At 41.8% G+C, this 28,000-nt stretch overlaps 1 protein-coding gene and 1 pseudogene across 4 annotated transcripts; one reads left to right on the top strand and one right to left on the bottom strand.

Moving 5' to 3' along the window:
- Nucleotides 1-1,038: 1,038 nt before the first annotated feature.
- On the bottom strand, nucleotides 1,039-6,469 carry LOC139575345 (anaphase-promoting complex subunit 5-like; annotated as a pseudogene).
- A 2,639-nt stretch (nucleotides 6,470-9,108) lies between these two features.
- Nucleotides 9,109-27,084, top strand: LOC139576893 (E3 ubiquitin-protein ligase RNF34-like). 4 transcript variants are annotated; one of them, XM_071403463.1, is made up of 9 exons: nucleotides 9,109-9,766; nucleotides 11,161-11,379; nucleotides 14,913-15,302; nucleotides 18,180-18,242; nucleotides 20,389-20,590; nucleotides 20,736-20,765; nucleotides 21,029-21,073; nucleotides 25,092-25,208; nucleotides 25,307-27,084. In XM_071403463.1, the coding sequence occupies exons 1-9, from the start codon at nucleotides 9,761-9,763 to the stop codon at nucleotides 25,438-25,440; spliced, it is 1,206 nt and encodes a 401-aa protein (XP_071259564.1). In that variant the 5' UTR covers nucleotides 9,109-9,760; the 3' UTR covers nucleotides 25,441-27,084. The 4 variants fall into 4 exon arrangements, with proteins under 4 accessions (XP_071259564.1, XP_071259563.1, XP_071259567.1 ...); XM_071403462.1 differs by having other exon boundaries at nucleotides 21,029-21,091; XM_071403466.1 differs by having other exon boundaries at nucleotides 9,110-9,766; nucleotides 25,092-27,084.
- Nucleotides 27,085-28,000: the final 916 nt, after the last annotated feature.

Here is a 28,000-nt window from a genome sequence, read left to right as displayed (position 1 = left end):
CTTCTGTGTTTGCAAACCAACATTAGGTAATGTTTTAAATGCTATTAGACTAAGCTTCTTCTGTATACAAACCAAAGGGCAATTAAGGATATTCAAAAGATCCAAATTGTTTCACAAGACCTTTTCTTGGATCAGTGTCATTATGAAGAGATAATGTGAACGTAGTGGCGCTCATGACTGGCACATTAAAAAATGACCACTCTTAGAGGTTGCATAAATCTACACCAGACTAACCAAAACAATATGCAGTGTCATTGCTTAACTCAGTTTCCCACAGAATGTGTTACGTTATGACACACACACGGAGATCTAATTTCAGTTAATCTCAGAACTATCCCATTAAAATTAGGAAATATTTTCACTTCATTAAAATAGTTGAAATTACATTGTTCATTGGCATGCTCTAACTGAAGAAAAATCACCTTGCTCTCTAAAACGTATTCATCTTCTGCCCGGCTCTGATATTACGGTCATTCATCATATCGTGTGGTGGGTAAAACTGACTCTCCCTGACAGCTCGGGTAAGCCTTCCTCATTCTATAAGCATAGATGATTAGATGCTCTATGCTAGACATCTTTGTCTTGACCTCTGATGAGATCCCACCACTGGGAAAAATATGTTGATGATATCTATTCTATTGACATCCTACAACAGAGGCAATGACAACCTCGAAAGGATTCTTTCCTGAATAAGGTTAAACTCCTTGTTGACTACTGGTATGTACCCTAGGCTGAAATTTAAATACTATGTGGGTGTTATGTATGCAAATTAAAATACACAAAAATTGTGGGGAGGCCCAGCCAGGCTGCACTTTTTCTCCAATAGCTGTGATCGCCATCTAGTGGTAGTGTAGTCAGAAAATGTTTCAGGTGGAACAAATTAGTGATTTTCAGGTTCGCAGTTTCACAAGAAAAAAGGACAACAAACTTGGGAGATAAGATTAGAGACACTTGAAGTTTGATCTTTATAATGTATAAAAATGATACACGTTTGCAATGTAAATTGGGAGTGCCTAAACCAGTTGTTTCTCTACTAATGCAGCAATTTGAAACAAAAGATAGCATGAAATGTGAAGTCCATGACAAAGAGAGTACACCAGTATATGTACTGGTCTGTGTTAGGGTGGTGAAGACAGGGTGGTGATGACTGTTCAGAGTCGCATGGCGACGGCTGCCCCCGCGCCTGCAGCTCCTGGTCCAGCAGGTGGAACAGCATGGCACATTTGTTGCATTGGGGGGTTTGGCCCAGGGTGTGGTGCAGTCGGGCCTGCAGGTAGTGGATGTCCCACAGACACCCCTTACAGTCCAGCATGGAGAAGTAGGCTACAGCCTCAACCAGCGTCTGCATAGCCAGGCCCAGACCTGGAGGGAGACAACAGGGAATCTGACGTTTGGGTTGTGTAAATATCCAAAATTATAGTGTAATTCTCATTGCTGATACTGCTTATGTGACTCAAAAGAAAATACAATGCGGAAAGACTCCTATGTGTACTCAAATGGTAAAGTCCTCCTAACCACCAACAAACATTTACATTTCTTTGAGACAGTGATATGAAGCTTTGCTGTTGGGGATGTGTGGTACCTGCATGCCTCTGACCACTGGGCTGGGACCCAGCAGTGGCCACCTGACAGCGGGCTGCCAGCAGCAGAGCTCTGCCCTTATCCATGACTGCTCATGGGCCAGGATGGGATAATGAAGGACACCCAGAGTCTGTTCCAGCACTCCCAGTATCAACTGGACAGGTGACAGAAAACAACACAAACTATTGATGGAGTTTTTAAATATAACCCAGTATGAATTTCCTTGTTTTGCCTACATGTGGGAGTTTGCTTTGCATACAGTATGCAGTTCCATCAAGAGATTAAGATCAAGAGATTAAAGATTTGTATATCTGAGAATATGTGTGTATACACCAAGCATACAGTGGTATGTAGGCCATACCAGGCTTACATTTTGCCTGCACCTGAGTGAAGGCCAGGTGCAGGATAGTTAGAGACCAGGGCATGTAGATGGTGCTGTCTGGCCAGGGCCTGCAGCAAGAGAGCAAGGGCTGTGGCAACACCTGACAACTCTCAATGCAACTCTGCAATGGCCAGCATCACCCTGCACAAGGCACACACACAAATATAAACACAGCCACACAATCCTTAGCCAAACAAATACTGTAGCTTTGACAAATTGATAAACACATATTCAAACAACATTCTAGGACTCCATCGACAGAGGAGGTCTGGTGTTTTTATTTAGTGTCCTGGCCTACCTGATGATCATCTCTGAGTACTTGGTCTTCTCACAGTACAGCTGCAGCCTCTGCAGGATACTGTACGCTTTAGTGGTCCGGTTCAGCGCCTTCGGCACTTGAGCTTTCCTGTTAACACAACACATATACAGGTTACTGCCAAAATAAAGGAAACACCAACATAAAGTGTCTTAATAGAGCGTTGGGCCACCACAACCCGCCAGAACAGCTTCAATGCACCTTGGCATAGATTCTACAAGAGTCTGGAACCCTATTGAAGGGATGCGACACCATTCTTTGACAAGAAATTCCATCATTTGGCGTTTGTTGATGGTCGTGGAGAACTCGGGTGCCGCTCCAGAATCTACTGTGTTCAATTAGGTTGTGAAGACAGACAGCCATGCATATGGTTTACATAGTTTTCATGCTCATCAAACCATTCATTGACCACTTGTGCCCTGTGGATGGGGGCATTGTCATCCTGGAAGAGACCACTCCAATCAGTATAGAAATTATTCACCATAGGTTAAAGGTGATCACTCAGAATGGCTGTGAATGTATTGCCGTTTAACTTGCCCACTAAGGGGTTGAGTAGACCCCTTAAAATGTACCCCACACCACAAGAGCCGCCAGAACCCTCATTTACTCAAGTGTTTCCCTTATTTTGGCAGTACCTATACATACAGTTAACTAGAACAGTGGTTCCCAAACTGTGGGACCGAGGGGTTGGCGGGGGAGGGGGGGGACTCAGCACGGCTTTAAACTTACTCTTGAAAGTTGTAATAGTAGAATGCACAAGGTGCAATTTCGAAATTGGGTAGTGCATCACCAGTTTTCCTCTTGTCATGTCAGTCATTGTATACCTTAGAGAGCTATTTATAACTTCTCAGAAATGTCCAGATCAACAAGCCCATGTCAGCTAATGTTATTATTTTTTATTTTAGCCCATAGATATTGCTGTAATTTGTTAGTGACTCAACTATCATATGAATACACAGTAGACATGGCAAAATGCATAGAATTGCACGAAAATGTGCACAATTGTCTTTGCACCCCATGACAAATTGTGTAGAATTGCAGGAAATAAGTTTTAAACCGGCAAACTACTCTTCACCAACAAGGGGGGTGTGAACAGTTTGTGTCATGAACAGTGCCTATAGAAATAGACGAGGCGCGTGCGCGGCGCGGCGGGGGGGGGGGGGGGGGGGGGTTCCCAATGCTGGAAGGGGGGCCTGAGTGAAAAAGTTTGGCAGCCCCTGAACTAGAACACTGGAAGAAAGTGTAAAGGTGTTCTGAGTCAAGACACTTCCTTAGCTATAGAGACCCTCTGTTTTGTTAAAGGCAGCAATGGCTGTGACATGGGGCTCTGCCAAGTGGCATTTCCCATCATTCATTGCTCTGTCAAACTGGATCTTGAGGTCACATAGCATCAACAGCTGGGTGATAGAGGAGACAAACCTTTACAATTGACTAAAGTCCACATCATACCAGCCATGTCGGTGCCATTGCCAACTATAAGGAGGCAATGGTGATTCTGTATACTATATCGATAGAAAAGTGCCAAACATGGTGATCGAGGTCAAGTCTAAAGTTGATGGATAGAGATGAGTAGGAGTTCAGATTGCCTCACCATGGCATGTTGGGTGTGAAGGGGAAACTGCTCCTTCAGATGCTTCAGGACCTCAGACACAGCCCCATACAGGCCCTGGAGGGAGAGAGGGACAGGAACTAAAACAAGTCTCACTCACAGTCAGTACCAGTGCACATCTCCTGAGATGTAATCTGGATCACATCAATGCTTGTGAAACAGCCCTGAGGGACATGTGACAGAAGACAGATACGTGGTGGAGCCAGAGACAGAAGTGGAGCCAGAGACAGAGGTGGGAAGAGGTGTACTAACTACAGTATCTGTTCAGCATGCAGCTCAGCCAGGTGGCAGAGGGAATTGTGGTTCACATTGCTGCCAAATATGTGAGTGACAACCAGGTTTTGTTATTTTTTATTAAATTCATTGCAGTTTGAATCTTTTATTTTTAGTGTGGACTCAGGGAATGTCGGGGAATGTCAGAATGAGTGAAGGAGACCCACCTCTTGCCATTCATCATCCATATGGATGTAGTCTGAGCCAGGCTGATGTCTATGAGCTCTGACAGGCTGTGCTTCCAGCACTTTGCAGGGTGTCTGTGTCCTTCAGAGCATCCATGAGCTCATGGTCTGTCTTGCCCTGGATCGCCCCCTGCTGGACCAGGGACTGAATGCCCAGATATGCCAGGTACTGAGGAGAGAAAATCAAATGAAAGGAAAGCCCCTCTGAAAACTATTTTATTTGTCACATGCTTCATAAACAACAGGTGTAGACTTAACAGTGAAATACTTATTTACGGGTCCTTTCCAACAATGCAGTTACAAAAAAAAGATATATATATATATATTTACAGAAAAATAGTGTTAAGAGGAATTATTACACAGTGAACAACAAATAACAATAATGAGTAAAAATAACATGGCTATATACAGGGAGTAACAGTACTGAGTCAATGTGCAGGGGTACAAAATAATTGAGGTAGCTATGTAGAAATAGGTAGGGATAAAATGACTAGGCAACAGGAAAGACAATAGGAAGTAGTAGCAGCGTATGTGGTGTGTGTGTGTGTGTGTGTGTGTGTGTGTGTGTGTGTGTGTGTGTGTGTGTGTGTGTGTGTGTGTGTGTGTGTGTGTGTGTGTGTGTGTGTGTGTGTGTGAGGTATCAGTATGCATGTGTGTGCGTGTTGGCATATATAGCGTGTGTGTGTATTTGTGTGTGGGGATGTCAGTAGAAGCATGTGTGAGTGTGTGGGTAGAGTCCAGTGTGTGTGGGTGCATAGAGTCAGTGCAAAAAAGGGTCAATGCAGGTAATCCGGGTAGACATTTTATTAGCCATTTAGCAGTCTTATGGCATGGGGGTAGAAGCTGTTCAGGGTCTTGTTGGTTCCAGATTTGGTGCACTGGTAAGGAGGATGGTGGTAATGTGAGGGTTAGTAATCACCTGGATCTACTGAACCGCCATAGAGTCAGGAAACTGAGAGGCTATTGCATAAAACGGTAAGTAAACCTGGAGTGCTCCAGTCTCATCTGCAGGCATATGAAATTCTTACCAGTAGACAGAAGTGGACGGCCATTTTCACAGAGTCTTCAGTTAGCGCAGAGCTGTCAGGTCCTTTCATCTGTTCCAGCGTATAAAGCCAACTCTGAAAGAGACAAATACATTCATGGATGATTACACAGGTACAGTATTGGTGCTGAGAAAGTGAAATAGACACTGACCAACCTTGACTACACATTGTGTAAATACTGTATGTTGGGCATATAACACAAATGTAAAAGCTCCTACCAGGCAGTGCTGCAGGCACACGTGATCATTGGACTCCTAGGCGATGCGGATTGCCTCATGTAGAGCCAGGTCAGCCTGTTGACTGAGTCAAGAGTTGGAGTTGATTTTCATTTTGACATGAATCAATATTGCATACATAAATTGCAACTGATATTGATACAGACTTTCCATATCTATGCCCATCACTACTCACTAGTGACCAAAGCGATTTGAGACTTCAAGGTCTCAAATAGGGAAAATTAGAAATATGCAAACTGCAAAGGATAAGCTGATGACACAGTACTCCCCTCTACTACCACCTCTACTTTTAATAACTCATGCAGGAAATTCATATAGCAGTGCTCTCTAACTAGACACAGTGTTCGTTTGATCTGACCTTTAGATCAAATGATGTGTACTTGCCAACAACACTGGTCTTAAACGCCTCAGAATCAATAGTACTGAAAGGAGTGGGGAGGGTGACATGCAGCACTGACCTCTTACATTACAGGCCTAGGTAACTGCAGTTTAATCGAGGACTCATCCATACTGGAGTTTCACAGCATATGCTGTTTGAGGGCAAAATTCTTCCAGTCTTCAGGAATTGGCCATGAGTCAAGTCTGGGCCCTAATACACAGACAAAACCTATGATAAAGAAAAGCAAGCAATTTACAGTGGAAAGTAGAAGCTGTAAAGGTGAACAATAAGCTATTCCAACCTGTTGTAGAGGCAAGATGAGTTTGTTCAAGCGTCTTCTTTCCTGAAGAGCAATTGTTTTTGACGTGGTCATCTCGTACAGTAGGCCAGAACGGAGATGTTGTACGGAGTCACCCAATCTCTGATGTCAAACACGTTGGCATGGACCACCCCATTGGTCATCATTGGGTTGAAATACAAACTTTCATGTACGCTTGACATTGTTTAAATTGAAAAGTTAACTAGCTAAGTTAGCTTCTAAATATTATAAAGTTACTTTTCAACAACGTTGTATGAAGCCAAATAATCAAGAAAAACATGCAACAGTTTGCAAACCATGTTATCAAGCTACTGTAGCTAGCAAACGTTAACTAGCTAGACTGATTTCCTTGCTTATTAGTTAACTACTTGAGAGACTAGCTACCTATCTTATACTGTAGTGAGCAATTTTGAAGTCTGCAACATATGGCATTATTGACAGTAGTACTTGTATGAATTTGAAAATATTGTAATGACCCGGCTGGGTCATAAAGGGAAAAGAGACGGACTCTAGGTGTGCAGGTCAGAACACAGGTTTATTCCTAAACTGGGCTATTGTTCCGGCCACAGCCCACGCCGCTAAATGCCGAACGTACACAATGTTACCCTGTCGAGTTAAGGGTCACTCTCATAAGAACAGATCAAGGCCCCGAACAGGAAGAAAGAAAGATGATACAGTAATCCCTATTTATGCATTTCCAAATCCCGCGGGATTACCCATCATACCCCCCCAACCTTTCCATCTGTCCTGACATATTTAACCCCTGCTAGTAGCCATGAGAACCATAACAAACCCACAAACACAGAACACAATACCGGGTCGTTACAATATGTTAACTTCTTCGATGACTTTGAACGGCGGTAAATAAATGTTCCATTGCCGCCACTTACTAGATTGGACTATAACTCCCTTATATTATGCTTATTTTTTTGTGTTTTCTTCCAACAACAACAAATAAGTAATAAAAATAATAATAACCCCACTGCTCTATCTAACGAACACCCTGCCCTTTTTCTGTCCCTTGTGACGTAGCTATATGGCCACGCCCCTACATGTCAGTACATACTGTAGAGTCGATTACAGATTAATCAAATGAAATTGTATTAGTCACATGCTTCGTAAACAACAAGTGTAAAATAATAGTGAAATGCTTACTTACGGGTCCTTCCAAACAATGCAGAGAGAGAGAAAATAGAGAAATAATAGAAAAGTAATACATATTTTAAGTATTTCTCTGGTAGTGGTAGAAGTTTAAAATGTTTTACTTAAGCCAAGCAGTTAAATATTGTCAAAGTTACATTTAGTAAAATAATTGGTCTGATTCGTTTGATAGACTACACTATCAACCTTATTACTTTGGATTATGGGGCACTTATCACATCACAAATAACTACACTCAGACTAGCCTACCACACTTTTATAAACTATCCTACTAGAATACCACAGTATATGCACCTGTAATAATAGAGTACAGAAGATAAGTAGGCATTGTTGAAGTTTAAAATAAATTCAAAAACGTTAGAAGGTTCGCAGGTTCAGCAACGGCTGAAGAATTGCAACATTTACACGGATCAAAAATCTAATAATACTCTTAGTAGAAATGTTTATCTTTAATTTACAATCTGTAGAAACTATGAGAAAAGAAAGGTTCGGAACTTTTGTGAAACATCACAATATATGGCAAATAGAAATCAAAACTGGATGGTGTTTTATTAATGTCACTTTAATAATGTCACTTTAATAATGTTTACATATCTTGCATTACTCATTGTATTATTAATTTATTTAAATTTTTTACCTTTATTTAACAAGGCAAGTCAGCTAAGAACAAATTCTTAGTTACAATTACAGCCTACTAGGGAACAGTGGGTTAACTGCCTTGTTCAGGAGCAGAACGACAGATTTTCCCCTTGTGGCTCAGGGATTCGATACAGCAACCTTTTGGTTACTGGTCCAACGCTCTAATACTGTATTCTATCTACTGTATCTTAGTCTATGCCGCTCTGACATTGCTCATCCATATATGTATATATTCTTAATTACATTAATTTATTTAGATTTGTGTGTATTAGATATTTGTTGTGAAATTGTTCGATATTACTTGTTAGATATTGCTGAACTGTAGGAACGAGAAGCACAAGCATTTCGCAACACACGCAATAACATCTGCTAAACACGTGTATGTGACCAATAACATTTGATTTGATTTGTTCAGAGATAGATGAATGGGAGGGGTTGAGTGGAGCTGAAGGATAGGACTTAAAACAAACAAAAGATAACTACTGTAAAATATATTGTGCCTGTAAAATGTATATAGTATGTATAAACTGGAAGTAGAAGCCTAAGTGTCGTTGTCCATTAGTTTACTCCAATTGGGGTCGAGTTAGGGGAAAATACATTTTAAAAGTATATATTTTATTAGATGATGCAGACATTACGTTGATAGAAGCCATCATTTATATGCAATATTAAAGCTGATCAACCCCCTAAAAATACAATTTAAGCCAAGTTTAAGTTTAAAAAAAACTTTATCCTTTAATTCAAACATACATTAATTTCTTAATCAAATGATAAAGCTGTTAAAACAAAGTGATGGATATACTGGATAGATAAAGAAAGTAAGGATACAGGGGTGGAAGACCTAATGGATGGAGGGATTAATGTATGGTTGGATGAAACGAAGTGAGGGCAGGTGTTCGGCAGTTGGGAGCGAAGGACACTGTTCATGCTCGATGCCCACATGCAGAAACGCCCCTAATTGCGGGCTGCAGTTGTACACTATTGGACATGACGGGGTATTTTTGTTGTGGTACAATTAGTTATGCAAGAAAGGACGGTGGAAATATTTTGATTTGGTACATGAAAATGTAAAAGCAAAAGTAAAATTGATGGAAACAAATCTCTGGTGAGAAAATTGGCATATTGTTTTTATGCGGATTTGAGAATATACGCATGAAAATCTGTCGACAATTGGATGGAAACCTAGCTAGTGAAGAAGACATACCTACACAAATCAAGCTTAAGACGGCTCTCTACTAAACGAGCACAAATATTAGGTAGCCTAGCGGTTATGGTTCGAATCCCCGAGCCGACTAGGTTAAAAAGCTATCGATGTGCCCTTGAGCAAGGCACTTAACCTTAATTGCTCCTGTACGTTGTCTGCTAAATTATTAAAACGTACAATGGTGGATAGCAGTGAACAGCAGCAGTAAAGTTAACGCCCTTAAAATTGTGATTGGACATTATGGATACTGCTGCACAAGACTTCGATTCAATTGGTGGAATTTATGTCCATCATGTTACTCTCGCTGTCTAGTTTAATGCTCAAAATGCTGGTGGAAAGAAGGAAGATGTACATGAAGTGAGGATTCCTGAGTTTTTGCAATGGTCAGACTATCCATTTATTGCCATACATTCCACAACTCGGAGTTGCTATGAAGGTACAATTATTTCCCAATTATTTGTAGTTGAAATAATACTTTCCTCTAATCAATAGGTGATTGCTGTCAAGCTAACGTTAGTGCTAAATGACTTAAATGTAAATGTAAATGTTGACTGCAAATGTGTTAGCTAGCTAACTAGCTAGCTAGCTCCAGCTATCTACACAGATAGATATAGCTAGTTAGCTATGTTGAATGATCTGAGCTCAATCATCTCTAGCTCTTGGCATAGATGCTTGGCATCGCTAGCTAATGCAGTTAACGTTATTGCCAGCTACTGTACTGTCAGTATGTACTAGAGAAAGTATCACATCACTTGTCCTTTTTACACATTTTATGTTACAGCCTGAATTTAAAATGTATTAAATTGAAATGTGTGTCACTGGCCAACACACAAAACCCAATAATTATGTTTTTAGATTCTTTTTAATCAAAAATTAAAAGCTGAAATGTCTTGAGTCAGTAAGTATTCAACCTATTTGTTATGGCAAGCATAAATAAGTTAAGGAGTGAAAATAGGTTAAACAAGTCACATAATAAGTTGCATGAACTCACTCTGTGTGCAATAATAGTGTTTAGCATGGTTTTTGAATGACTACCTCATCTCTGTACCCCACACATACAATTATCTGTAAAAGGTCCCTCAGTCGAGCAGTGAATTTCAAACACAGCAATTAAACAGCATAAAAACTATTGCACAGTACTATAGTTCATGTAACAGAGACCATTATAATATGCAATGGCCATTTGATAGAGCCTAGTTCGGAAACATTGATAGAGATAGGAGCTGAACAGAAATTGAGTATGTGGAATTATCTTCCCATGGTAATACAGGGGAATGCATTCTCTAGTGTTATATTTCCAGGGAACAGATATAGAGTTATAATTAGCCACTCATCGAGGTTAGTTTATCTGATACATTAATCATTTCTCCACTACATGCCTTTGCTTTCTCACAAATCTTCCCCTGCAGACAAAGTATCCAATTTAGAGAAAGAATGATAGGATGTGCTAGATGTAGGTCTATTAGGGCTGGTCTGCATGCGATCCCTGGGCATGTCTATTCTATTGTGCCATTCTCAACTTATGCTTTTAATTTCCTCAGCCATAACAAAGTGATGCCCCCAGTTTCTCATGTGGCTGCATAATAGTATAATAGTCGGTGTTACCATGACCACTCTATTTTTAGGAGATGTTATCAGACTTGCAATAACCTGTGCAATACATTGCAGAACCTAACCAATCCGTTTGTAGGTATCACTGTGAAAATGACTATAGGCTGTGTGGTGTTGCACAGATAAGTCTCAGCTCAAGGAGAGGAGGGGGAGACCCCTTCGCACATCTGTGGAGCTCTGCAGATGTGAAATCTGCTGTCTGTGTTTTGTGTTCTCCAGGCGGGGGCCTCGTCCATGTGGGCTTCATGCTGTGGTCTGCTGAATGAAGTCATGGGCACAGGGGCAGTGAGAGGCCAGCAGCCTGGGTTCGGAGCCAGTGCTGGACCCTTCCGGTTTGCCCCCAGCGCAGGATACTCTACATACCCGCCCACAACCTCAGGGAGCCCCAGCCTTGTATGTAAGGCCTGTGGCCAGGCATTCTCTGTCTTCAGGAGGAAGGTAGGTGTTTGGTTTGGGGACTATTGGGGTAGCTAGTAGACTGACTGTGAATGTCCTATATGATTGTAGGCCAGTCCCAGATGGTTAGGGGGTGTTTGATGGGCTTTGGGGTGATGGTTAGGGGTTGTTTGATAGGCTTGGGGTGATCAAGAAGGAACCTGATAGGGTTTTTGATCCAAGGAATAGTTTATAATTGGTATGGACTGAGAGGCTATTACATTTAATACACCAATATTATTTGATATTTTATTTGAGTAAGCTTTTGAGTAGCCCTCATGTTTATATTGCCACTCATCCTCAAACAGACACACTCTACTACAGTACATGTTGTAAAGTGAGGGCCAGTATTGATTAGTTACGTCCTAATACATAAACTGTCCTTGTAGAGAGCCAAGATAAGAGACGCCAAAAGCAGACAATTACGTCATGAGACTGCACTTACTACAGGCCTGGGGCACATCAGTTGTAATTGCTACACTCCACCACCATAGGTATTTTGTGAAAACCACATGTTTTAATTAAGTGGGCTAAAAATAGACAACGACTTAGGCTATGTATTTAGTGTAGATTTACAGTGCATTCGGAAAGTATTCAGACCCCATTGACCTTTTCCACATTTTGTTACTTTACAGCCTTATTCTAAAATTGATTAAATTGTTTGTTTCCCCCTCATCATTCTACACACACCACCCCATAATGACAAAGCAAAAAAACTTTATTTTAGAATTTTTTGCACAGATCTGGGGAAGGGCACCAAAACATTTATTCAGTATTGAAGGTCCCCAAGAACACAGTGGCCTCTATCATTCTTAAATTGAAGAAATTTGGAACCACCAAGATTCTTACTAGAGCTGGCCGCCCGGCCAAACTCAGCAATCGGGGGAGAAGGGCCTTGGTCAGGGAGGTGACCAAGAACCATATGGTCACTCTGACAGAGCTCCAGAGTTCCTTTCTGGAGATGGGAGAACCTTCCAGAAGGACAACCATCTCTGCAGCACTCCACCAATCAGGCCTTTATGGTAGAGTGGCCAGACAGAAGCCACTCCTCAGTAAAAGGCACATGACAGCCCGCTTGAAGTTTGCCAAAAGGCACCTAAAGACTGATGAAACCAAGATTGAACTCTTTGGGCTAAATGCCATGTGTCACTTCTTGAGGAAACCTGGCACAATCTCTACGGTGAAGCATGGTGGTGGCAGCATCATGCTGTGGGAATGTTTTTCAGGGAATGTGGGAAAGATGAATGGAGCAAAGTACATAGAGATCCTTGATGACAACCTGTTCCAGAGCGCTCAGGACCTCAGACTGGGGTGAAGGTTCACCTTCCAACAGGACAGCGACACTAAGCACACAGCCAATATAACACAGGAGTGGCTTTGGGACAAGTTTCTGAATGTCCTTGAGTGGCCCAGCCAGAGCCCGGACTTGAACCCGATCTAACATCTCTGGAGAGACCTGAAATTAGCTGTGAAGCGATGCTCCCCATCCAACCTGTCAGAGCTTGAGAGGATCTGAAGAGAGAATGGGAGAAACTCCCTAAATATAGGTGTGCCAAGCTTTAGCGTCATACCCAAGAAGACTCGCGGCTGTAATTTATTTTGAATAGATTTGCAAAAATGTCTAAAAAACAGTTTTTGCTTTGTCATCATGGGGTATTGTGTGTAGATTGATGATGTTAGCAGTTGATGTTACTCTTCAATAACACAGACCCCAAAGCAAATCAGGGGGAGGAAAATAGGTTTATTCAAATAGGACAAATCATGCGGGGAGGTAGATGTTCATTCTCTCCTGTCCTCAGTGATTTTCTTCTGTGATTCTCTCTTCAGAACAAAGGGACAGGATGTAGTTTTATAACCCAGCCCTAGCCTGTGGTTGACCAATTAGAATTTCTTGCAATAAAACTGGGCCAATGGCCAAATCAAGTATCCTATTTCAGGTTCAATGTATAAACAATTTGGACCAATGAGAACTTGCCATGTAGCTATGAGTCCCGGACTGAAATTCCTCCCATGTCTCTGACCCATTAATCATTCATCCCCTATTACAGAAAAAACACTATTTCCATGGATCGTTAGTACTTTTATTCCTCTTGAACTTTAGTACTCTATTGACCTCTTGTCCTCTGCGTTGTGTATTTATCTTGGAAATATTCTTACACTCCCCCCTAGACCATTTAAAAAAAGAAATATACTTGAAATGTATTTTTAGAAAACAACAATAGACAGTATAAAAAAACATTAGCATTAAACATAAAATCATTTACATTAAACACATTGCATTTCTGTAAAACACAAAGGGCATATTTTACTTATTTTACTTTTTACAATAAGAAATAGATTTCAAACAAAGTTATAGAAAATAAATATTAACAGGTGTAATGATGATGTCCCTTACGATTTCTACCACATCCTGTATTAGGAGGAAACTCACACAAAACAATTATTGCCAATAGGATGATTGAATATTATTGTCTTGTAGACAAGTCCTTTAAAAGTGACCAGCTCTCCCACACTGGTATCAGTCCCAAATGGAGAACTCTTACAGATGATGTTCTGACAGTCTGCCGGTAGTGAGGAATTCTTCTTCCATTCCGCTGGTTGATAATATTCTTACAATGAGGAAAAAAAGATTTAAATCCATTTTAGAATTGGGCCGTAAAGTAAAAAAAAAGTGGAAAAAGTAAATGGGTCTGAATACTTTTCGAATGCACTGTAGATCAGTCTGGGGTTTTGTTGATGATACACCCTAATGCTATGGTTTTATAAAGTTTGTTAGAACAAAATGTAAAATTAAAAAGGTAAGCAGTGTGCCACTGTTTCTCATCAAATTTCTAGACAGAATTTAATAAAATGCATGGTGGTCCCCTCCCACTGGTGAGACACCTGTCTGTGATTTGGGAGGGGGGGTTGTTCTGTTGTGATGACAGAGGGAGAGATCCTCTCCATATTGCAGGGTTGAATTCCAATACTTGTCTGGTTTGGTCCCTCTGATGCTCTGAGTCACCATGCCAATACAGCGTCTAATCCCGAGGCTTGCATGTTATTACTGTGTGATGTTTGTGACATGAAAGAAATGAACTGCCTGCCTCCCGTCCGACTGTCTAGAGAGGGAGTAGAACAGATGCACAAGATTGAAAAATGCAGTTACAGTATCAAGACATTGATATTCTGCTTCCTCATGCCTTGTTTGAGCTTCAATATCCCACATTCCTTTCATCTGTCCACCACAGCCTGTGAAGGTTCTATTCATGATTAAACATGAGTTTAGCTTTGTTATGAACAAACGACCGTTCAAGGTACTGTGTATATAGAGCCAGATGAGGGAGGTGATTGCTTATCTGAGATTTAATCATTTTGAATCTTCCTTCCGCACTAATGTTTTAATGGAGATACATTCTAAATGCTGAATATTGGGCAGGCTTTGCAGATCCTATTAAGGCACAGTGTGCCCTGGAGCCTACATTACTGTCAATGTCACTTCTCCTGTATCTTTTCTTGCTTAATGCCTACACTCTCTCTATCGCTCTCTCCCCCAGTATACCTGTTGCGACTGTAAGAAGAGCTTCTGTACGCTGTGCTCCATGCTTCAGGAGAACTTGCGTATATGTGCCACATGTCACCTGCTGAAGGGGACAGCCTTCCAGAGACCACAGCTGATGCGGCTGAGGGTCAGAGACCTGCGGCAGTACCTGCTGCTACGCAATGTCCCCACAGACACCTGCAGGGAGAAGGAGGACCTGGTGGAACTGGTGCTGTGTCACCAGGGGACCGAAAGGGAGGGGGACCCCGACATGGCTAGCTTCAACTCCCGCTCCCTCTACACCCCGCCCCCTTCCGCCACACGCTCCGCCTCCGAGCTGTCTATGCTCTCCGCCTCTCAGGGGGAAGCGCTCAGCAGGAGCGACAGCTCAGGGACTACCAACCAGGTACACATACTTCTTCTACACCCTCCCCAACTACCAACCAGGTACAGTACACGTCATGCAGGTAGAGAGTGTGTAAAAAGTATTAGGTCTGCTCTGGAAGTGACTGAGGCAAAGACAGTACAGTATGAAGATAGGCAGAAACTGCTTCTCCAATAGAAATCCTGATCACACTTGTAGGCGATGTCATGGCGACGTCCGCTTTCAAAGCTTATGCACAGAAACACGTAATCGGGTCTATCGGTCGTCTCACGCCGAACTGTGCATGTGCAGGCCGTCAAATCAAAGGCGTTCCTTCAATATAAAGTTGTTTTTTGACAAAAATGAGAACGGGTCAGTTTGACACTTTCAAGAGGTTTGAGTAATAACATGTTAAACTACTTAAGACATTGGCTCGAATTGAATTGTGCCTTTAGATTGAGAAAATTAACAACTAAGGAAGATCTTTTCACTTTTCTCATTGACTTCTCAAACTCTGTGACTGAGGTATACATTTCAGGGTTGTGATTCTTATGGATTAATCCGGAATGTCTGGTACTCAGACTAGCAAAGAGCAGGTGAACACTGACTGTTGATGTTCTGTGTGTGAAAGTACATTCAAGACATGTCTGAAATATGGAGCTTCACAGTTCCTTTCTACTTTTGTCCTTATCAGACTGTCAACCCCTGGTGACTAAAATCGATGGGAGTGATTTGGTAAATTCTGTTGATTTAATAGACCCATCGTCCTCATTGTTGGACTCTTAGAAAGATGAGGCCTCCTGTTGAACTCTTCCCCTCCATAGAAAGATGAGGCCTCCTGTTGGACTCCCCCCGCCCCCAATAGAGAGATTACATTTTATTATAATCATTTTTTAAATCTTTATTTAAACCAGGTAGGCCAATTGAGAACAAGTTCTCATTTACAACTGCAACCTGGTCAAGATAAAGCAAAGCTGTGTGAAAAAAACAACACAGAGTTACACATGGGATAAACAAACTTAGTCAATAACACAATAGAAAAATCTGTATACAGTGTGTGCAAATGAAGTAAGGAGGTAAGGCAATAAATAGGCCATAGTGGCGAAGTCATTACAATTTAGCAATTAACACTGAAGTGATAGATGTGCAGATGAGGATGTGCAAGTAGAAGTACTGGTGTGCAAAAGAGCAGAAAAACAAATATGGGGATGAGGTAGGTAGTTGGTTGGATGGGCTATTTACAGATGGGCTGTGTACTGCTGCAGCGATCGGTAAGCTGCTCTGACAGCTGACGCTTAAAGTTAGTGAGGGAGATATAAGTCTCCAACTTCAGTGATTTTTGCAATTCGTTCCAGTCATTGGCAGCAGAGAACTGGAAGGAAAGGAGGCCAAAGGGGGTGTTGGCTTTGGGGATGACCAGTGAAATATACCTGCTGGAGCGCCTGCTACGCGTGGGTGTTGCTATGGAGACCAGTGAGCTGAGATAAGGCGGGGCTTTACCTAGCAAAGACTTATAGATGACCTGGAGCCAGTGGGTTTGGCGACGAATATGTAGCGAGGACCAGTGAACAAGAGCATACTGGTCGCAGTGGTGGGTAGTATATGAGGCTTTGGTGACAAAACGGATGGCACTGTGATAGACTGCATCCAGTTTGCTGAGTAGCGTGTTGGAGGCTATTTTGTAAATGACATCGCCGAAGTCGAGGATCGGTAGGATAGTCAGTGTTACAAGGGTATGTTTGGCAGCATTAGTGAAGGAGGCTTTTAGATTACATTTTGGATTGAAGATGCTTAATATGAGTCTGGAAGGAGAGTTTACAGTCTAGCCAGACACCTAGGTATTTATAGTTGTCCACATAAGTCAGAACCGTCCAGAGTAGTGATGGTGGGCAGGTGCGGGCAGCGATCGGTTGAAGAGTGTGCATTTCGTTTTACTAGCATTTAAGAGCAGTTGGAGGCCACGGAACCAGTGATGTATGGCATTGAAGCTCGTTTGGAGGTTTGTTAACACATTGTCCAAAGAAGGGCCAGATGTATACAGAATGGTGTCGTCTGCGTAGAGGTGGATCAAAGAATCACCCGCAGCAAGAGCGACATCATTGATGTATACAGAGAAGAGAGTCGGCCCGAGAATTGAACCCTGTGGCACCCTTATAGAGATTGCCAGAGGTCCGTACTCTATCTGAGAAGTAGTTAGTGAACCAGGCGAGGCAGTCATTAGAGAAACCAAGGCTGTTGAATCTGCGGATAAGAATACGGTGATTGACAGAGTCGAAAGCCTTGGCCAGGTCGATGAAGACGGCTGCACAGTACTGTCTTTTTTTTTATGCCGGTTATGATACCGTTTAGGACCTTGGAAACCAGATTGCATAGCGGAGAAGGTACGGTGGGATTCGGAATGGTTGGTGATCTGTTTGTTCACTTGGCTTTCGAAGACTTTAGAAAGGCAGGGCAGGATGGATATAGGTCTGTAACAGTTTGGGCCTAGAGTGTCTCCCCCTTTGAAGAGATGAGGCATCCTGTTGGACTCCCCCCCCCCCCCCCCCATAGAGAGATGAGGCCTCCTCTTGGACTCTCCCCCCACACCCATAGAGAAATGAGGCCTCCTGTTAGACTCTCTCCCCCCATAGAGAGATGAGGCCTCCTGTTGGACTCTCCCCTAGCCTCCTCTCTCAAAGATGTTGGAAGTAGCCCTGTCCTGTTTTTCTATTCCTGTAAGCAAAAAGCTCAGCTGGTGCAGACAGCAGTAGAAGCTTTACTATGAATGGAAGTTAAACATAGTAGTCCCCAAGGTATATATGGACTAAGCAGCGGGTGACTAATCCTAATCCCTGCCTGGACTGTACAGTAAGTATTTATAGTTCTCTGTGGAGGTTTCCGTCTGAGTCATGTGTTTTTGTGTTTGTTTTGGCTGTACAGGATATAGGAGACGCCACGTCTCTCTCCACCCTGAACCTGGAACCCAGTGAACACACACCAGAGGTAAATAATAAACATCACCCAGTAGGCTCTACCTCTCACAGCATCTGGATCTTATTCAGAGGGGTGCAACTTTCTCTCCAATGCAGTATGTGTCATGTACAGTTGAAGTAGGAAGTTTACAAACACTTAGGTCGTTAAAACTCGTTTTTCAACCACTCCACACATCTTTTGTTAACAAACTATAGTTTTGGCAAGTTGGTTAGGAAGTAATTTTTCCAACAATTGTTTACAGACACAATGAATTATAAGTTAAATAATCTATCACAATTCCAGTGGATTTCACTTATAATTCATTGTATCACAATTTCAGTGGATCAGAAGTTTACATACACTAAGTTGACTGTGCCTTTAAACAGCTTGGAAAATTCCAGAAAATGATGTCATGGCTTTAGAAGTTTCTGATAGGCTAATTGACATAATTTAAATCAATTGGAGGTGTACCTGTGGATGTATTTCAAGGCCTAACTTCAAACTCAGTGCCTCTTTGCTTGACATCATGTAAAAATCAAAAGGAATCAGCCAAGACCTCAGAAAAAAAATTGTAGACCTCCATAAGTCTGGTTCATCCTTGGGAATAATTTCCAAACGCCTGAAGTTACCAAGTTCATTTGTACAAACAATAGTACGCAAGTATAAACACCATGGGACCACGTAGCCGTCATACCGCTCAGGAAGGAGACGCGTTCTGTCTCCTAAAGATTAGCGTACTGTAATGAAACAGGCAGGGAGCAGGTCTTGAACCCTCGACCTTCTAGCCCGAAGTCCAGAGCGCTATCGTATGTGCCCCAAAAGCATGCTTCGAGCGGCAGAGTCGATATCCACGCTTATCAACCCAGGGTCGTTACACTACTCCCTCCTTTCAAATAGCGCGTTCTCGCGCTAGCTTGCGACTCTACGTCTTACAGGAACGCGCTCACAGGCCAAGAACACGCACTGTCGAGGATGCAAGGTCCGATCCCACTTCTGACACCAATGTAATGAAACAGGCAGGGAGCAGGTCTCGAACCCTCGACCTTCTAGCCCGAAGTCCAGCGCGCTATCGACTGTGCCCCAAAAGCATGCTCGAGCGGCAGAGTCGATATCCGGGCTTATAAACCCAGGGTCGTTACAGTACTTTGGTGCGAAAAGTGCAAATCAATCCCAGAACAACAGCAACGGACCTTGTGAAGATGCTGGAGGAAACAGGTACAAAAGTATCTATATCCACAGTAAAACGAGTCCTATAGCGACATAACCTAAAAGGCCGCTTAGCATGGAAGAAGCCACTGCTTCAAAACCGCCATAAAAAAAGCCGGACTACGGTTTGCAACTGCACATGGGGATAAAGATCATACTTTTTGGAGAAATGTCCTCGGTTCTAAAGAAACAAAAATAGAACTGTTTGGCCATAATGACCATCATTATGTTAGGAGGAAAAAGGGGGGAGGCTTGCAAGCCGAAGAACACCATCCCAACCATGAAGCACGGGAGTGGCAGCATCATGTTGTTTGGGTGCTTTGCTGCAGGAGGGACTGGTGCACTTCACAAAATAGATGGCTACATGAAGAAGGAAAATTATGTCGATATTTTGAAGCAATATCTCAAGACATCAGTCAGGAAGTTAAAGCTTGGTCGCAATGGGTCTTCCAAATGGACAATGACCCCAAGCATACTTCCAAAGTTGTGGCAAAATGGCTTAAGGACAACAAAGTCAAGGTATTGGAGTGGCCATCACAAAGCCCTGACCTCAATCCCATAGAAAATTTGTGGGCCTACAAACCTGACTCAGTTACACCAGTTCTGTCAGGAGGAATCGGCCAATATTCACCCAACTTATTGTGGGAAGCTTGTGGAAGGCTACCCGAAAAGTTTGACCCAAGTTAAAAAATTTAAGGGCAATGCTGCCAAATACTAATTGAGTGTATGTAAATTTCTGACCCACTGGGGAATGTGATGAAATAAATCATTTTCTCTGCTATTATTCTGACATTTCACATTCTTAAAATAAAGTGGTGATCCTAACTGACCTAAGACAGGGAATTCTTACTAGGATTAAATGTCAGGAATTGTGGAAAAACTGAGTTTAAATGTATTTGGCTAAGGTGTATGTAAACTTCCGACTTCAACTGTATGTAATGGCTAATGGCTCCCCTCTCTCATCCTGCAGGTGATCCCTCAGATGTGGCAGCGAGCACGGGCCTCTCTCTCAGACATCTCCAGCCTGAGGGACATCGAGGGCCTGTCCGTCAGACAACTGAAGGAGATCCTGGCCAGGAATTTTGTCAACTATTCAGGCTGCTGCGAGAAGTGGGAGCTGGTAGAGCGCGTCAGCCGCTTGTACAGAGAGACAGAGGAGAACAGGAAGTCATGTGAGTAGCAGTGAACCTGGTCCCAGATCTGTTTGAGCTGTCCCATCAACTCCTATGGTCATTACCACACCATGTTTGCCCATTAAAATGGTGTACGAGTTTTATTAGCTTGAGTACCTAAATGTTTTTTCTTACTTTCCTCTAGTTGAAAACGTGAACACAGCTATAACTTCAGGTAAGAAATCACTGCTCTGTGTGTCTTTTGTGATGGTACTACTTGACAAGTAACCCTTCAGTCTCTGTCTCGTCAGTGTTATTCTAGCTCAGGACGTACAGTATGTTCATTACTGTAGCTGCCTTTAATATTGTACCTTCAGAGTTCCTGTATACCATCAATGCTTTGTACCAGGGGTTGATTCTGAGTTGATTTCTGTAGTGTTTAAAAAAAAAAATCAGAATCAGTATTTAATGACAGTTGCTTTACTCCTTCCTTTCAAGTGGTGGCCTTGCCCCTTCCTCCCATCTGCATTGGAGGGATTGGAGGTAAGGTATCTGAAAAAGGCAAGTGTTCCCCTGGTCACTCCTACTGTTGACCTGGTCACTCTTACCATCTCATGGCCCGGCCCCTCAGCATGCATGTAACACAGGCATCCATCCTCATATACAGCCCTTAGTGATGCATGCAGGAGTTTCACCTTACTTACTACGTCTCGTTCCACCACTACTACTACTGCTGCTGCACATCAATCATGGTGTTTTTGTATCTCATCCATACCAAGGGTACCTCCATGCATTCTGAGCATGTCTAGCTATTGCACGCTATCGTTGCCCCTTTCCATTGGTGTATAAGAACCGGTCACCCAACTGCAATCCTTAAGTGTATTACCTCTTGGAAAGCCCAAGATAGTATTTAGTAACTTCACACACATACAGTGCCTTCAGAAAGTATTAGGGCCTATGATTTCCACGATGCGGAAAACACGGATGGAATCGCTGAATTTGGTAATAAAAATGGAATCAACTGTAAAATGTGAAATATTGCAGAATTGTCCATAATTTGCCTGAAATGTATTTAAAAAATAAAATAAAGTAGGCTTAATTATTGTAGTGACCTAAATTATTTAATAATTGTAAAATTACAGATGAGTAGGCCTAGAGAAATAATTCTGTTTTCGATTGGGGTGTTTTGAGAGGGGGGTCAGTCGTGCGTGAGACCCTTACGTCACCTCACAACTTGGCTGTCACTTTGAGAAACTTTTCGAAGAGGTCGTCTGAGACGACCAAGTTGTCAAAAAAACGGAAAGATTTGACCCTAACCCCTAAATTCAGAGCAGAGCAATGCCCAAAGGACTATTATGAGTCAGGTGATAAGCTGTTTTGCAAATTCTGTCAACATGCTATTGATTGGACCCGTAAAAATATGTGTGACGACCACTTAAAGTGTAAAGCTCATGTGAAGAACAAGGAAAAGCACCGTGTTAGCCAGAGCATGCCTCTTCAAACAACCATTACTTGTGCAAGCGCATCAGCAGATTCAAGACGAGAATTTATTCAGGACTTTGTGGCTGTGTGCGCCGGGTCTGACATCCCTTTACACCGTACCCAAACTGGACACGCGCGTGCTATCGTGCGCAAATTGATTTTGTCCCCCCACACCAAACGCGATCATGACACGCAGGTTGAAATATCAAAACAAACTCTGACCCAATTATATTAATTTGCCGACAGGTCGAAAAGCATTAAACATTTATGGCAATTTAGTTAGCTAGCTTGCTGTTGCTAGCTAATTTGCCCTGGGATAGAAATGTTGAGTTGTTATTTTACCTGAAATGCACAAGGTCCTCTACTCCGACAATTAATCTACACATAAAACGGTCAACCGAATTGTTTCTAGTCATCTCTCCTTCCAGGCTTTTTCTTCGTTGGACTTTATATGGCGATTGGCATCTAAACTCATAGTATTACCACGACCGACTAACCTCCGTTCATCTTTTAATCACCCACTTGGGTATAACCAATGAGGAGATGGCACATGGGTATCTGCTTCTATACACCAACGAGGAGACTTGCACCGTGTTCAGCGTCACAAATAGAACTGACTTCTATTTTAACGCTTGGCAACCCAGAAGCTCGTTGGCTCATGGGTGCAATGATTGCATAACATGTAAACTCAGCAAAAAATAAACGTCCTCTCACTGTCAACTGCGTTTATTTTCCGCAAACTTAACATGTTTAAATATCTGTATGAAGATTCATCAACTGATATGAACATAAGATTCATCAACTGATACATAAACTGAACAAGTTCCATAGACATGTGACTAACAAAAATGGAATAATATGTCCCTGAACAAAGAGGGGGTCAAAATCTAAAGTAACAGTCAATATCTGGTGTGGCCACCAGCTGCATTAAGTACTGCAGTGCATCTCCTCATGGACTGCACCAGATTTGCCAGTTCTTGCTGTGAGATGTTACCCCACTCTTCCACCAAGGCACCTGCAAGTTTCCGGACATTTCTGGGGGGAATGGCCCTAGCCCTCACCCTCTGATCCAACAGGTCCCAGACGTTCTCAATGGGATTGAGATCTGGGCTCTTTGCTGGCCATGGCAGAACACTGGCATTCCTGTCTTGCAGGAAATCACGCACAGAATGAGCAGTATAGCTGGTGGCATTGTCATGACTGAAGGAGGTTCTGAAAGGAGTGATGCCCAGCAGTGTCCATGTAACCTATCTCTGCCATGTCATCAATCTGGTGGGTGAGACCTGGCAGCACAACAAATACTTCTCTGAAGTTGCATCACTTGTGACATGGATGAGATCTGTCTTCTTCGAGAAGCCTGCCAGAAAGAGAAGATGGGTGAGCTTCCTCATTATGAAGTAGTTTGTGCAGGACAAGGCTCCTCTTGAAGCAGTGAGCTCCAGATGGAATAGCTGGTTTGAGGCATTGAAGTCCCATGCAGAGCATGTTCATCTGTACAGAGATGTATTTGTAAAAAAAAATTGATCATGGAACATGGGACCAAAACTTAACATGTTGCGTTTATATTTTTGCTCAGTGTATTTTGAAGCAGATTCAAAACGGTAACTAGTTCACTCAGGAACATTTAATGTCATCTTGGTAAGCAACTCCAGTGTATATTTGGCCTTGTGTTTTAGGGTATTGTCCTGCTGAAAGGTGCATTTGTCTCCATGTCTGCTGGGAAGCAGACTGAACCAGGTTTTCCTTTAGGATTTTGCCTGTGCTTAGCTCTATTCCGTTTCTGTTTATCCTAATAAAAAAAACTCCTTAGTCCTTGCCGATGATAAGCATACCCATAACATGATGCAGCCACCACCATGCTTGAAAATATGAAAAGTGGTACTCAGTGATGTGTTGTGTTGGATTTGCCCCAAACATAACTCTTTGTATTCAGGACATGAAGTTTATTTCTTTGCCACATTTTTGGCAGTATTACTTTAGTGCCTTATTGCAAACAGGATGCATGTTTTGTTATATTTGTATTTTGTACAGGCTTCCTTCTTTTCACTCTGTCATTTATGTTAGTATTGTGGAGTAACTACAATGTTGTTGATCCATCTTGAGTTTTCTCCTATCACAGCCATTAAACTCTGTTTTAAAGTCACCATTGGTCTCATGGTGAAATCCCTGAGAGGTTTTCTTCCTCTCTGGCAACTGAGTTAGGTAAGACGCCTGTATCTTTGTAGTGACTGGGTGTATTGATACACCATCCAAAGTGTAATTAATAACTTCACCATGCTTAAAGGGATATTCAATGTCTGCTTTTTTTTTTTTACCTATCTACCAATAGGTGCCCTTCTTTGCGAGGCTTTGGAAAACCTCCCTGGTCTTTGTGGTTGAATCTGTGTTTGAAATTCACTGCTCGACTGAGGGACCTTACAGATAATTGTATGTGTGGGGTACAGAGATGAGGTAGTCATAAAAAAAATCATGTTATAACACTTATTGCCCACAGTGAATCCACACAATTTATGTGACTTAGGAAATGCTTTATTGCTTAACTTATTTAGGCTCTCCATAACAAAGGGGTTGAATACTTACTGAAGACATTTCAGCTTTTCATTTTTTATTATAATAATTTTTTTTCTAAAATCATTCCGCTTTGACATTATGGGGCATTGTGTTTAGGCCAGTGACACAAAATCTCAATTTATTTCTGAAGGCACTGTATTTCTATAAAGCTAAATATGTCCAGCTGTATGATGTCTGGGGTCTGAATTCAAACATCCACTGATACACCGTCAGGATGAGGAAGAGGTTTCGTTGTCATGGAAACTCCTCGTATGGAAGCCTTTTTATCCAGCACTGCTATTTCCAGGAGCCTGTATGGAGCTTGCCCTCTGCTTTGTACCAGCCATGACCTTCCTAAGATAAGGCACCCTAGATAAGAGAGAGAGGAGATATTGGGATCTCTCTTCAAGGCAGTGTCACTCTTCTACCTCTTCGGGGCATGACATCATCATTGCTCTCCTCCACTCTGATCTGTATGTCATGTTGTTCTTTTTCTTTTTTCTGATTCCTCCCCTCTGTCTTCCTCCAGATGGGGAGAAGGCCCAGCTGACCAACCTGGATGACAGCCTGTGTAGGATCTGCATGGACGCTGCGATTGACTGCGTCCTTCTGGAGTGTGGTCACATGATCACCTGCACCAAGTGTGGTAAGCGGATGAGCGAGTGTCCCATCTGCAGGCAGTACGTTGTGAGAGCTGTGCACGTCTTCAAGTCCTAATGTCTCAACCCATCACCACCGTTTCAGAACATCTTCAACAAAACATTCATCTCCAGAGAAACGGAGATCTATTGTTCCGTCACGGTCCATACTGGGAGACTGCCTCCATGCTCTCACCACCAATACTTCTTGTTGTGGGTGTTCATGTTTTCATCCCCTGAAACGCTTACATTTATTTGCACACTTAAACGTGAATATAAAAAATGCAGTGTTCTCTTTTTACCTTGTATTATTTAGTCTGACTAATCAGTGTTTGAAGGGAAAAATGGGCAGCAGTCTACCCTCGTATTAATCCATTCTATTACTAAACACATCCTTGCCTTGTTCCTATCAAGAATGTGAGCTATTCAATCACATGTGCATTGTTGTCTAACATGACGTATCCCTTTCGAATCTGCCTGCTATGAACTGTAGCATTTGCTGCAAATAACTGCATATCTTAGTAATTCTGAAGAAAATACAGTACTGTGCAACAGGATGGGGGATGAGCAAATTAGAGGTCTATTTGGATTTTAATTCAAAACAGCAATATCCAATGTCATTTGCTCTTTTTTCATGTCTTAGCACTGAGTGTTAAGATGGAAAAGAAAAACAGGTGCTAAATACATTCAAATGTTTTTCCAACTTAAAAATTGTGGATTTTCTTTCATTAATATTTTCCATTTTATTTTGAAAGTGGAAGGAATAGTTTGTTTTTAATTGATAAATGATTGTAGTTAACACAACTAATCGGAAGAGAGCTGCAACTTAACTGACACTGGAATATAAAGTGTGTCATATATATATAATATTAGTACCATTGTAGAATAATAGGGAAGACATCAACACTACGAAATAACACATATGGAATCATGTAACCAAAAAAGTGTTAAACAAGTCAATATATTTTATATGTGATATTCTTCAAAGTAGCCACCCTTTGCCTTGCACACTCTTGGAACCTTTTTTACTATTTTCTACATTTGTAGAATAATAGTGAAGACATCAAAACTATGAAATAACACATGCCAAGAGTGTGCAAAGGTTGGCTGCTTTGAAGAATCTCAAATATATTTTGATTGAACACTTTTTTTGGTTACTACATGATTCCATATGTGTTATTTCATAGTGTTGATGTCTTCACTTATTCTACAATGTAGAAAATAGTAAAAATAAAGAAACCCTTGAATGAGTAGGTGTGTCCAAACAGAGTGCGAGTGAGAGAGAGGTGACTTGCTGTACATTTGCATATGTTTCACATCACTGAGATGTTCATATCTATATTTTTTTCCATTTGATTTGAACGTGTAATATTGAATTCTTTAAAATGTCCCTCAGATTAGGCTAGTTTATAATTAAAGAGTTGTTTCACTGTCAGGTGGATTGAAATGTGTTGTTACTGCATTGGTTTGCTTGAGCTGTGTTCCAAAATGAGAAGCAGAGTATAAAGACATGCACAGTTGCGTCTGAAATGGCACCCTATTCCTTATCAAGTGCACTACTTTCGACAAGAACCTATGGGGCTTTGGTCAAAAGTAGTGCACTATATAGGCCAGGGAATAGGGTGCCATTTCTTACATAGGGTTAGAGATGTTATTTGCATAATGATCTGTTTGTTTTCTACCCTTTTAAAATACTAAGCACTGTACTGTATCACACAAAGTCAACGTTGCTGCTATTTCAGAAAATGTCACATGCAAGCACCTAGAGTAGCTGAGCAGGTTGCACTTCACTTTGGAAGGGTATGCTAAACAGTGTGTAAGGTCTGGTCTTTGGGAATGTTGAACTTTTTTATTTTGGTAATTAAAGATTTTTATTAAAATACATTATTGTTTACTTGTCTAGTATGCTGTGATGCCCAGACCACTTGTTCTTGGCACCCCTCTGAAAAATGAAATTAACATAATTTGATTAATGGGGAAATGCTTTAAGAAAATGAAAGCAATCCTGTAGGGCAGTGGTTCCCAAACATTTTATAGTCCCGTACCCCTTCAAACATTCAACCTCCAGCTGCGGTACGCTGACCCCTAGCACCAGGGTCAGCACAATCTCAAATGTTGTTTTTGCCATCATTGTAAGCCTGCCACACACACGATACGATACATTTATTAAACATAAGAATGAGTGTGAGTTTGTCACTTCCCCCTAGCCGGGTTATGACAAAGAGCTCTTATAGGACCAGGGCATAAAATATAATAATTTTGTTCTTTACTTAGCCATCTTAAATATAAAACCTTATTTGTTCATCAAAAATGGTGAATAACTTACCACAGGTTAATGAGAAGGGTGTGCTTGAAAGGATGCACATAACTCTGGGCTGTATTGGAGTGTCTTCTTCTACACAGTCTGTGCCTGTATTTTGTTTTCATGCTAGTGAGGGCCGAGAATCCACTCTCACATAGGTACGTGGTTGCAAAGGGCATCAGTGTCTTAAGAGTGTGATTTGCAAAGGCAGGATACTCTGAGCACAGCCCAATCCAGAAATCTGGCAGTAACTTCTGATTAAATTCCATTTTCACAGAACCGCTTGTTGCAATTTCGATGAGGCTATCTTGTTCAGATATCGGTAAGTGGACTGGAGGCAGGGCATGAAACGGATAACAAATCCAGTTTGTGTCATCCGTTTCGGGAAAGTACCTGCGTAATTGCACACCCAACTCACTCAGGTGCTTCGTTATATCACATTTGACATTGTCCGTTAGCTTGAGTTCATTTGCACACAAAAAATCATACACTGATGGA

Source organism: Salvelinus alpinus, chromosome 5, assembly GCF_045679555.1.
Source record: "Salvelinus alpinus chromosome 5, SLU_Salpinus.1, whole genome shotgun sequence".
NCBI lineage: Eukaryota > Metazoa > Chordata > Actinopteri > Salmoniformes > Salmonidae > Salvelinus > Salvelinus alpinus.
Note: the sequence above shows the minus strand (reverse complement) of the source record. Positions and strands in the feature narration are given on the sequence as shown.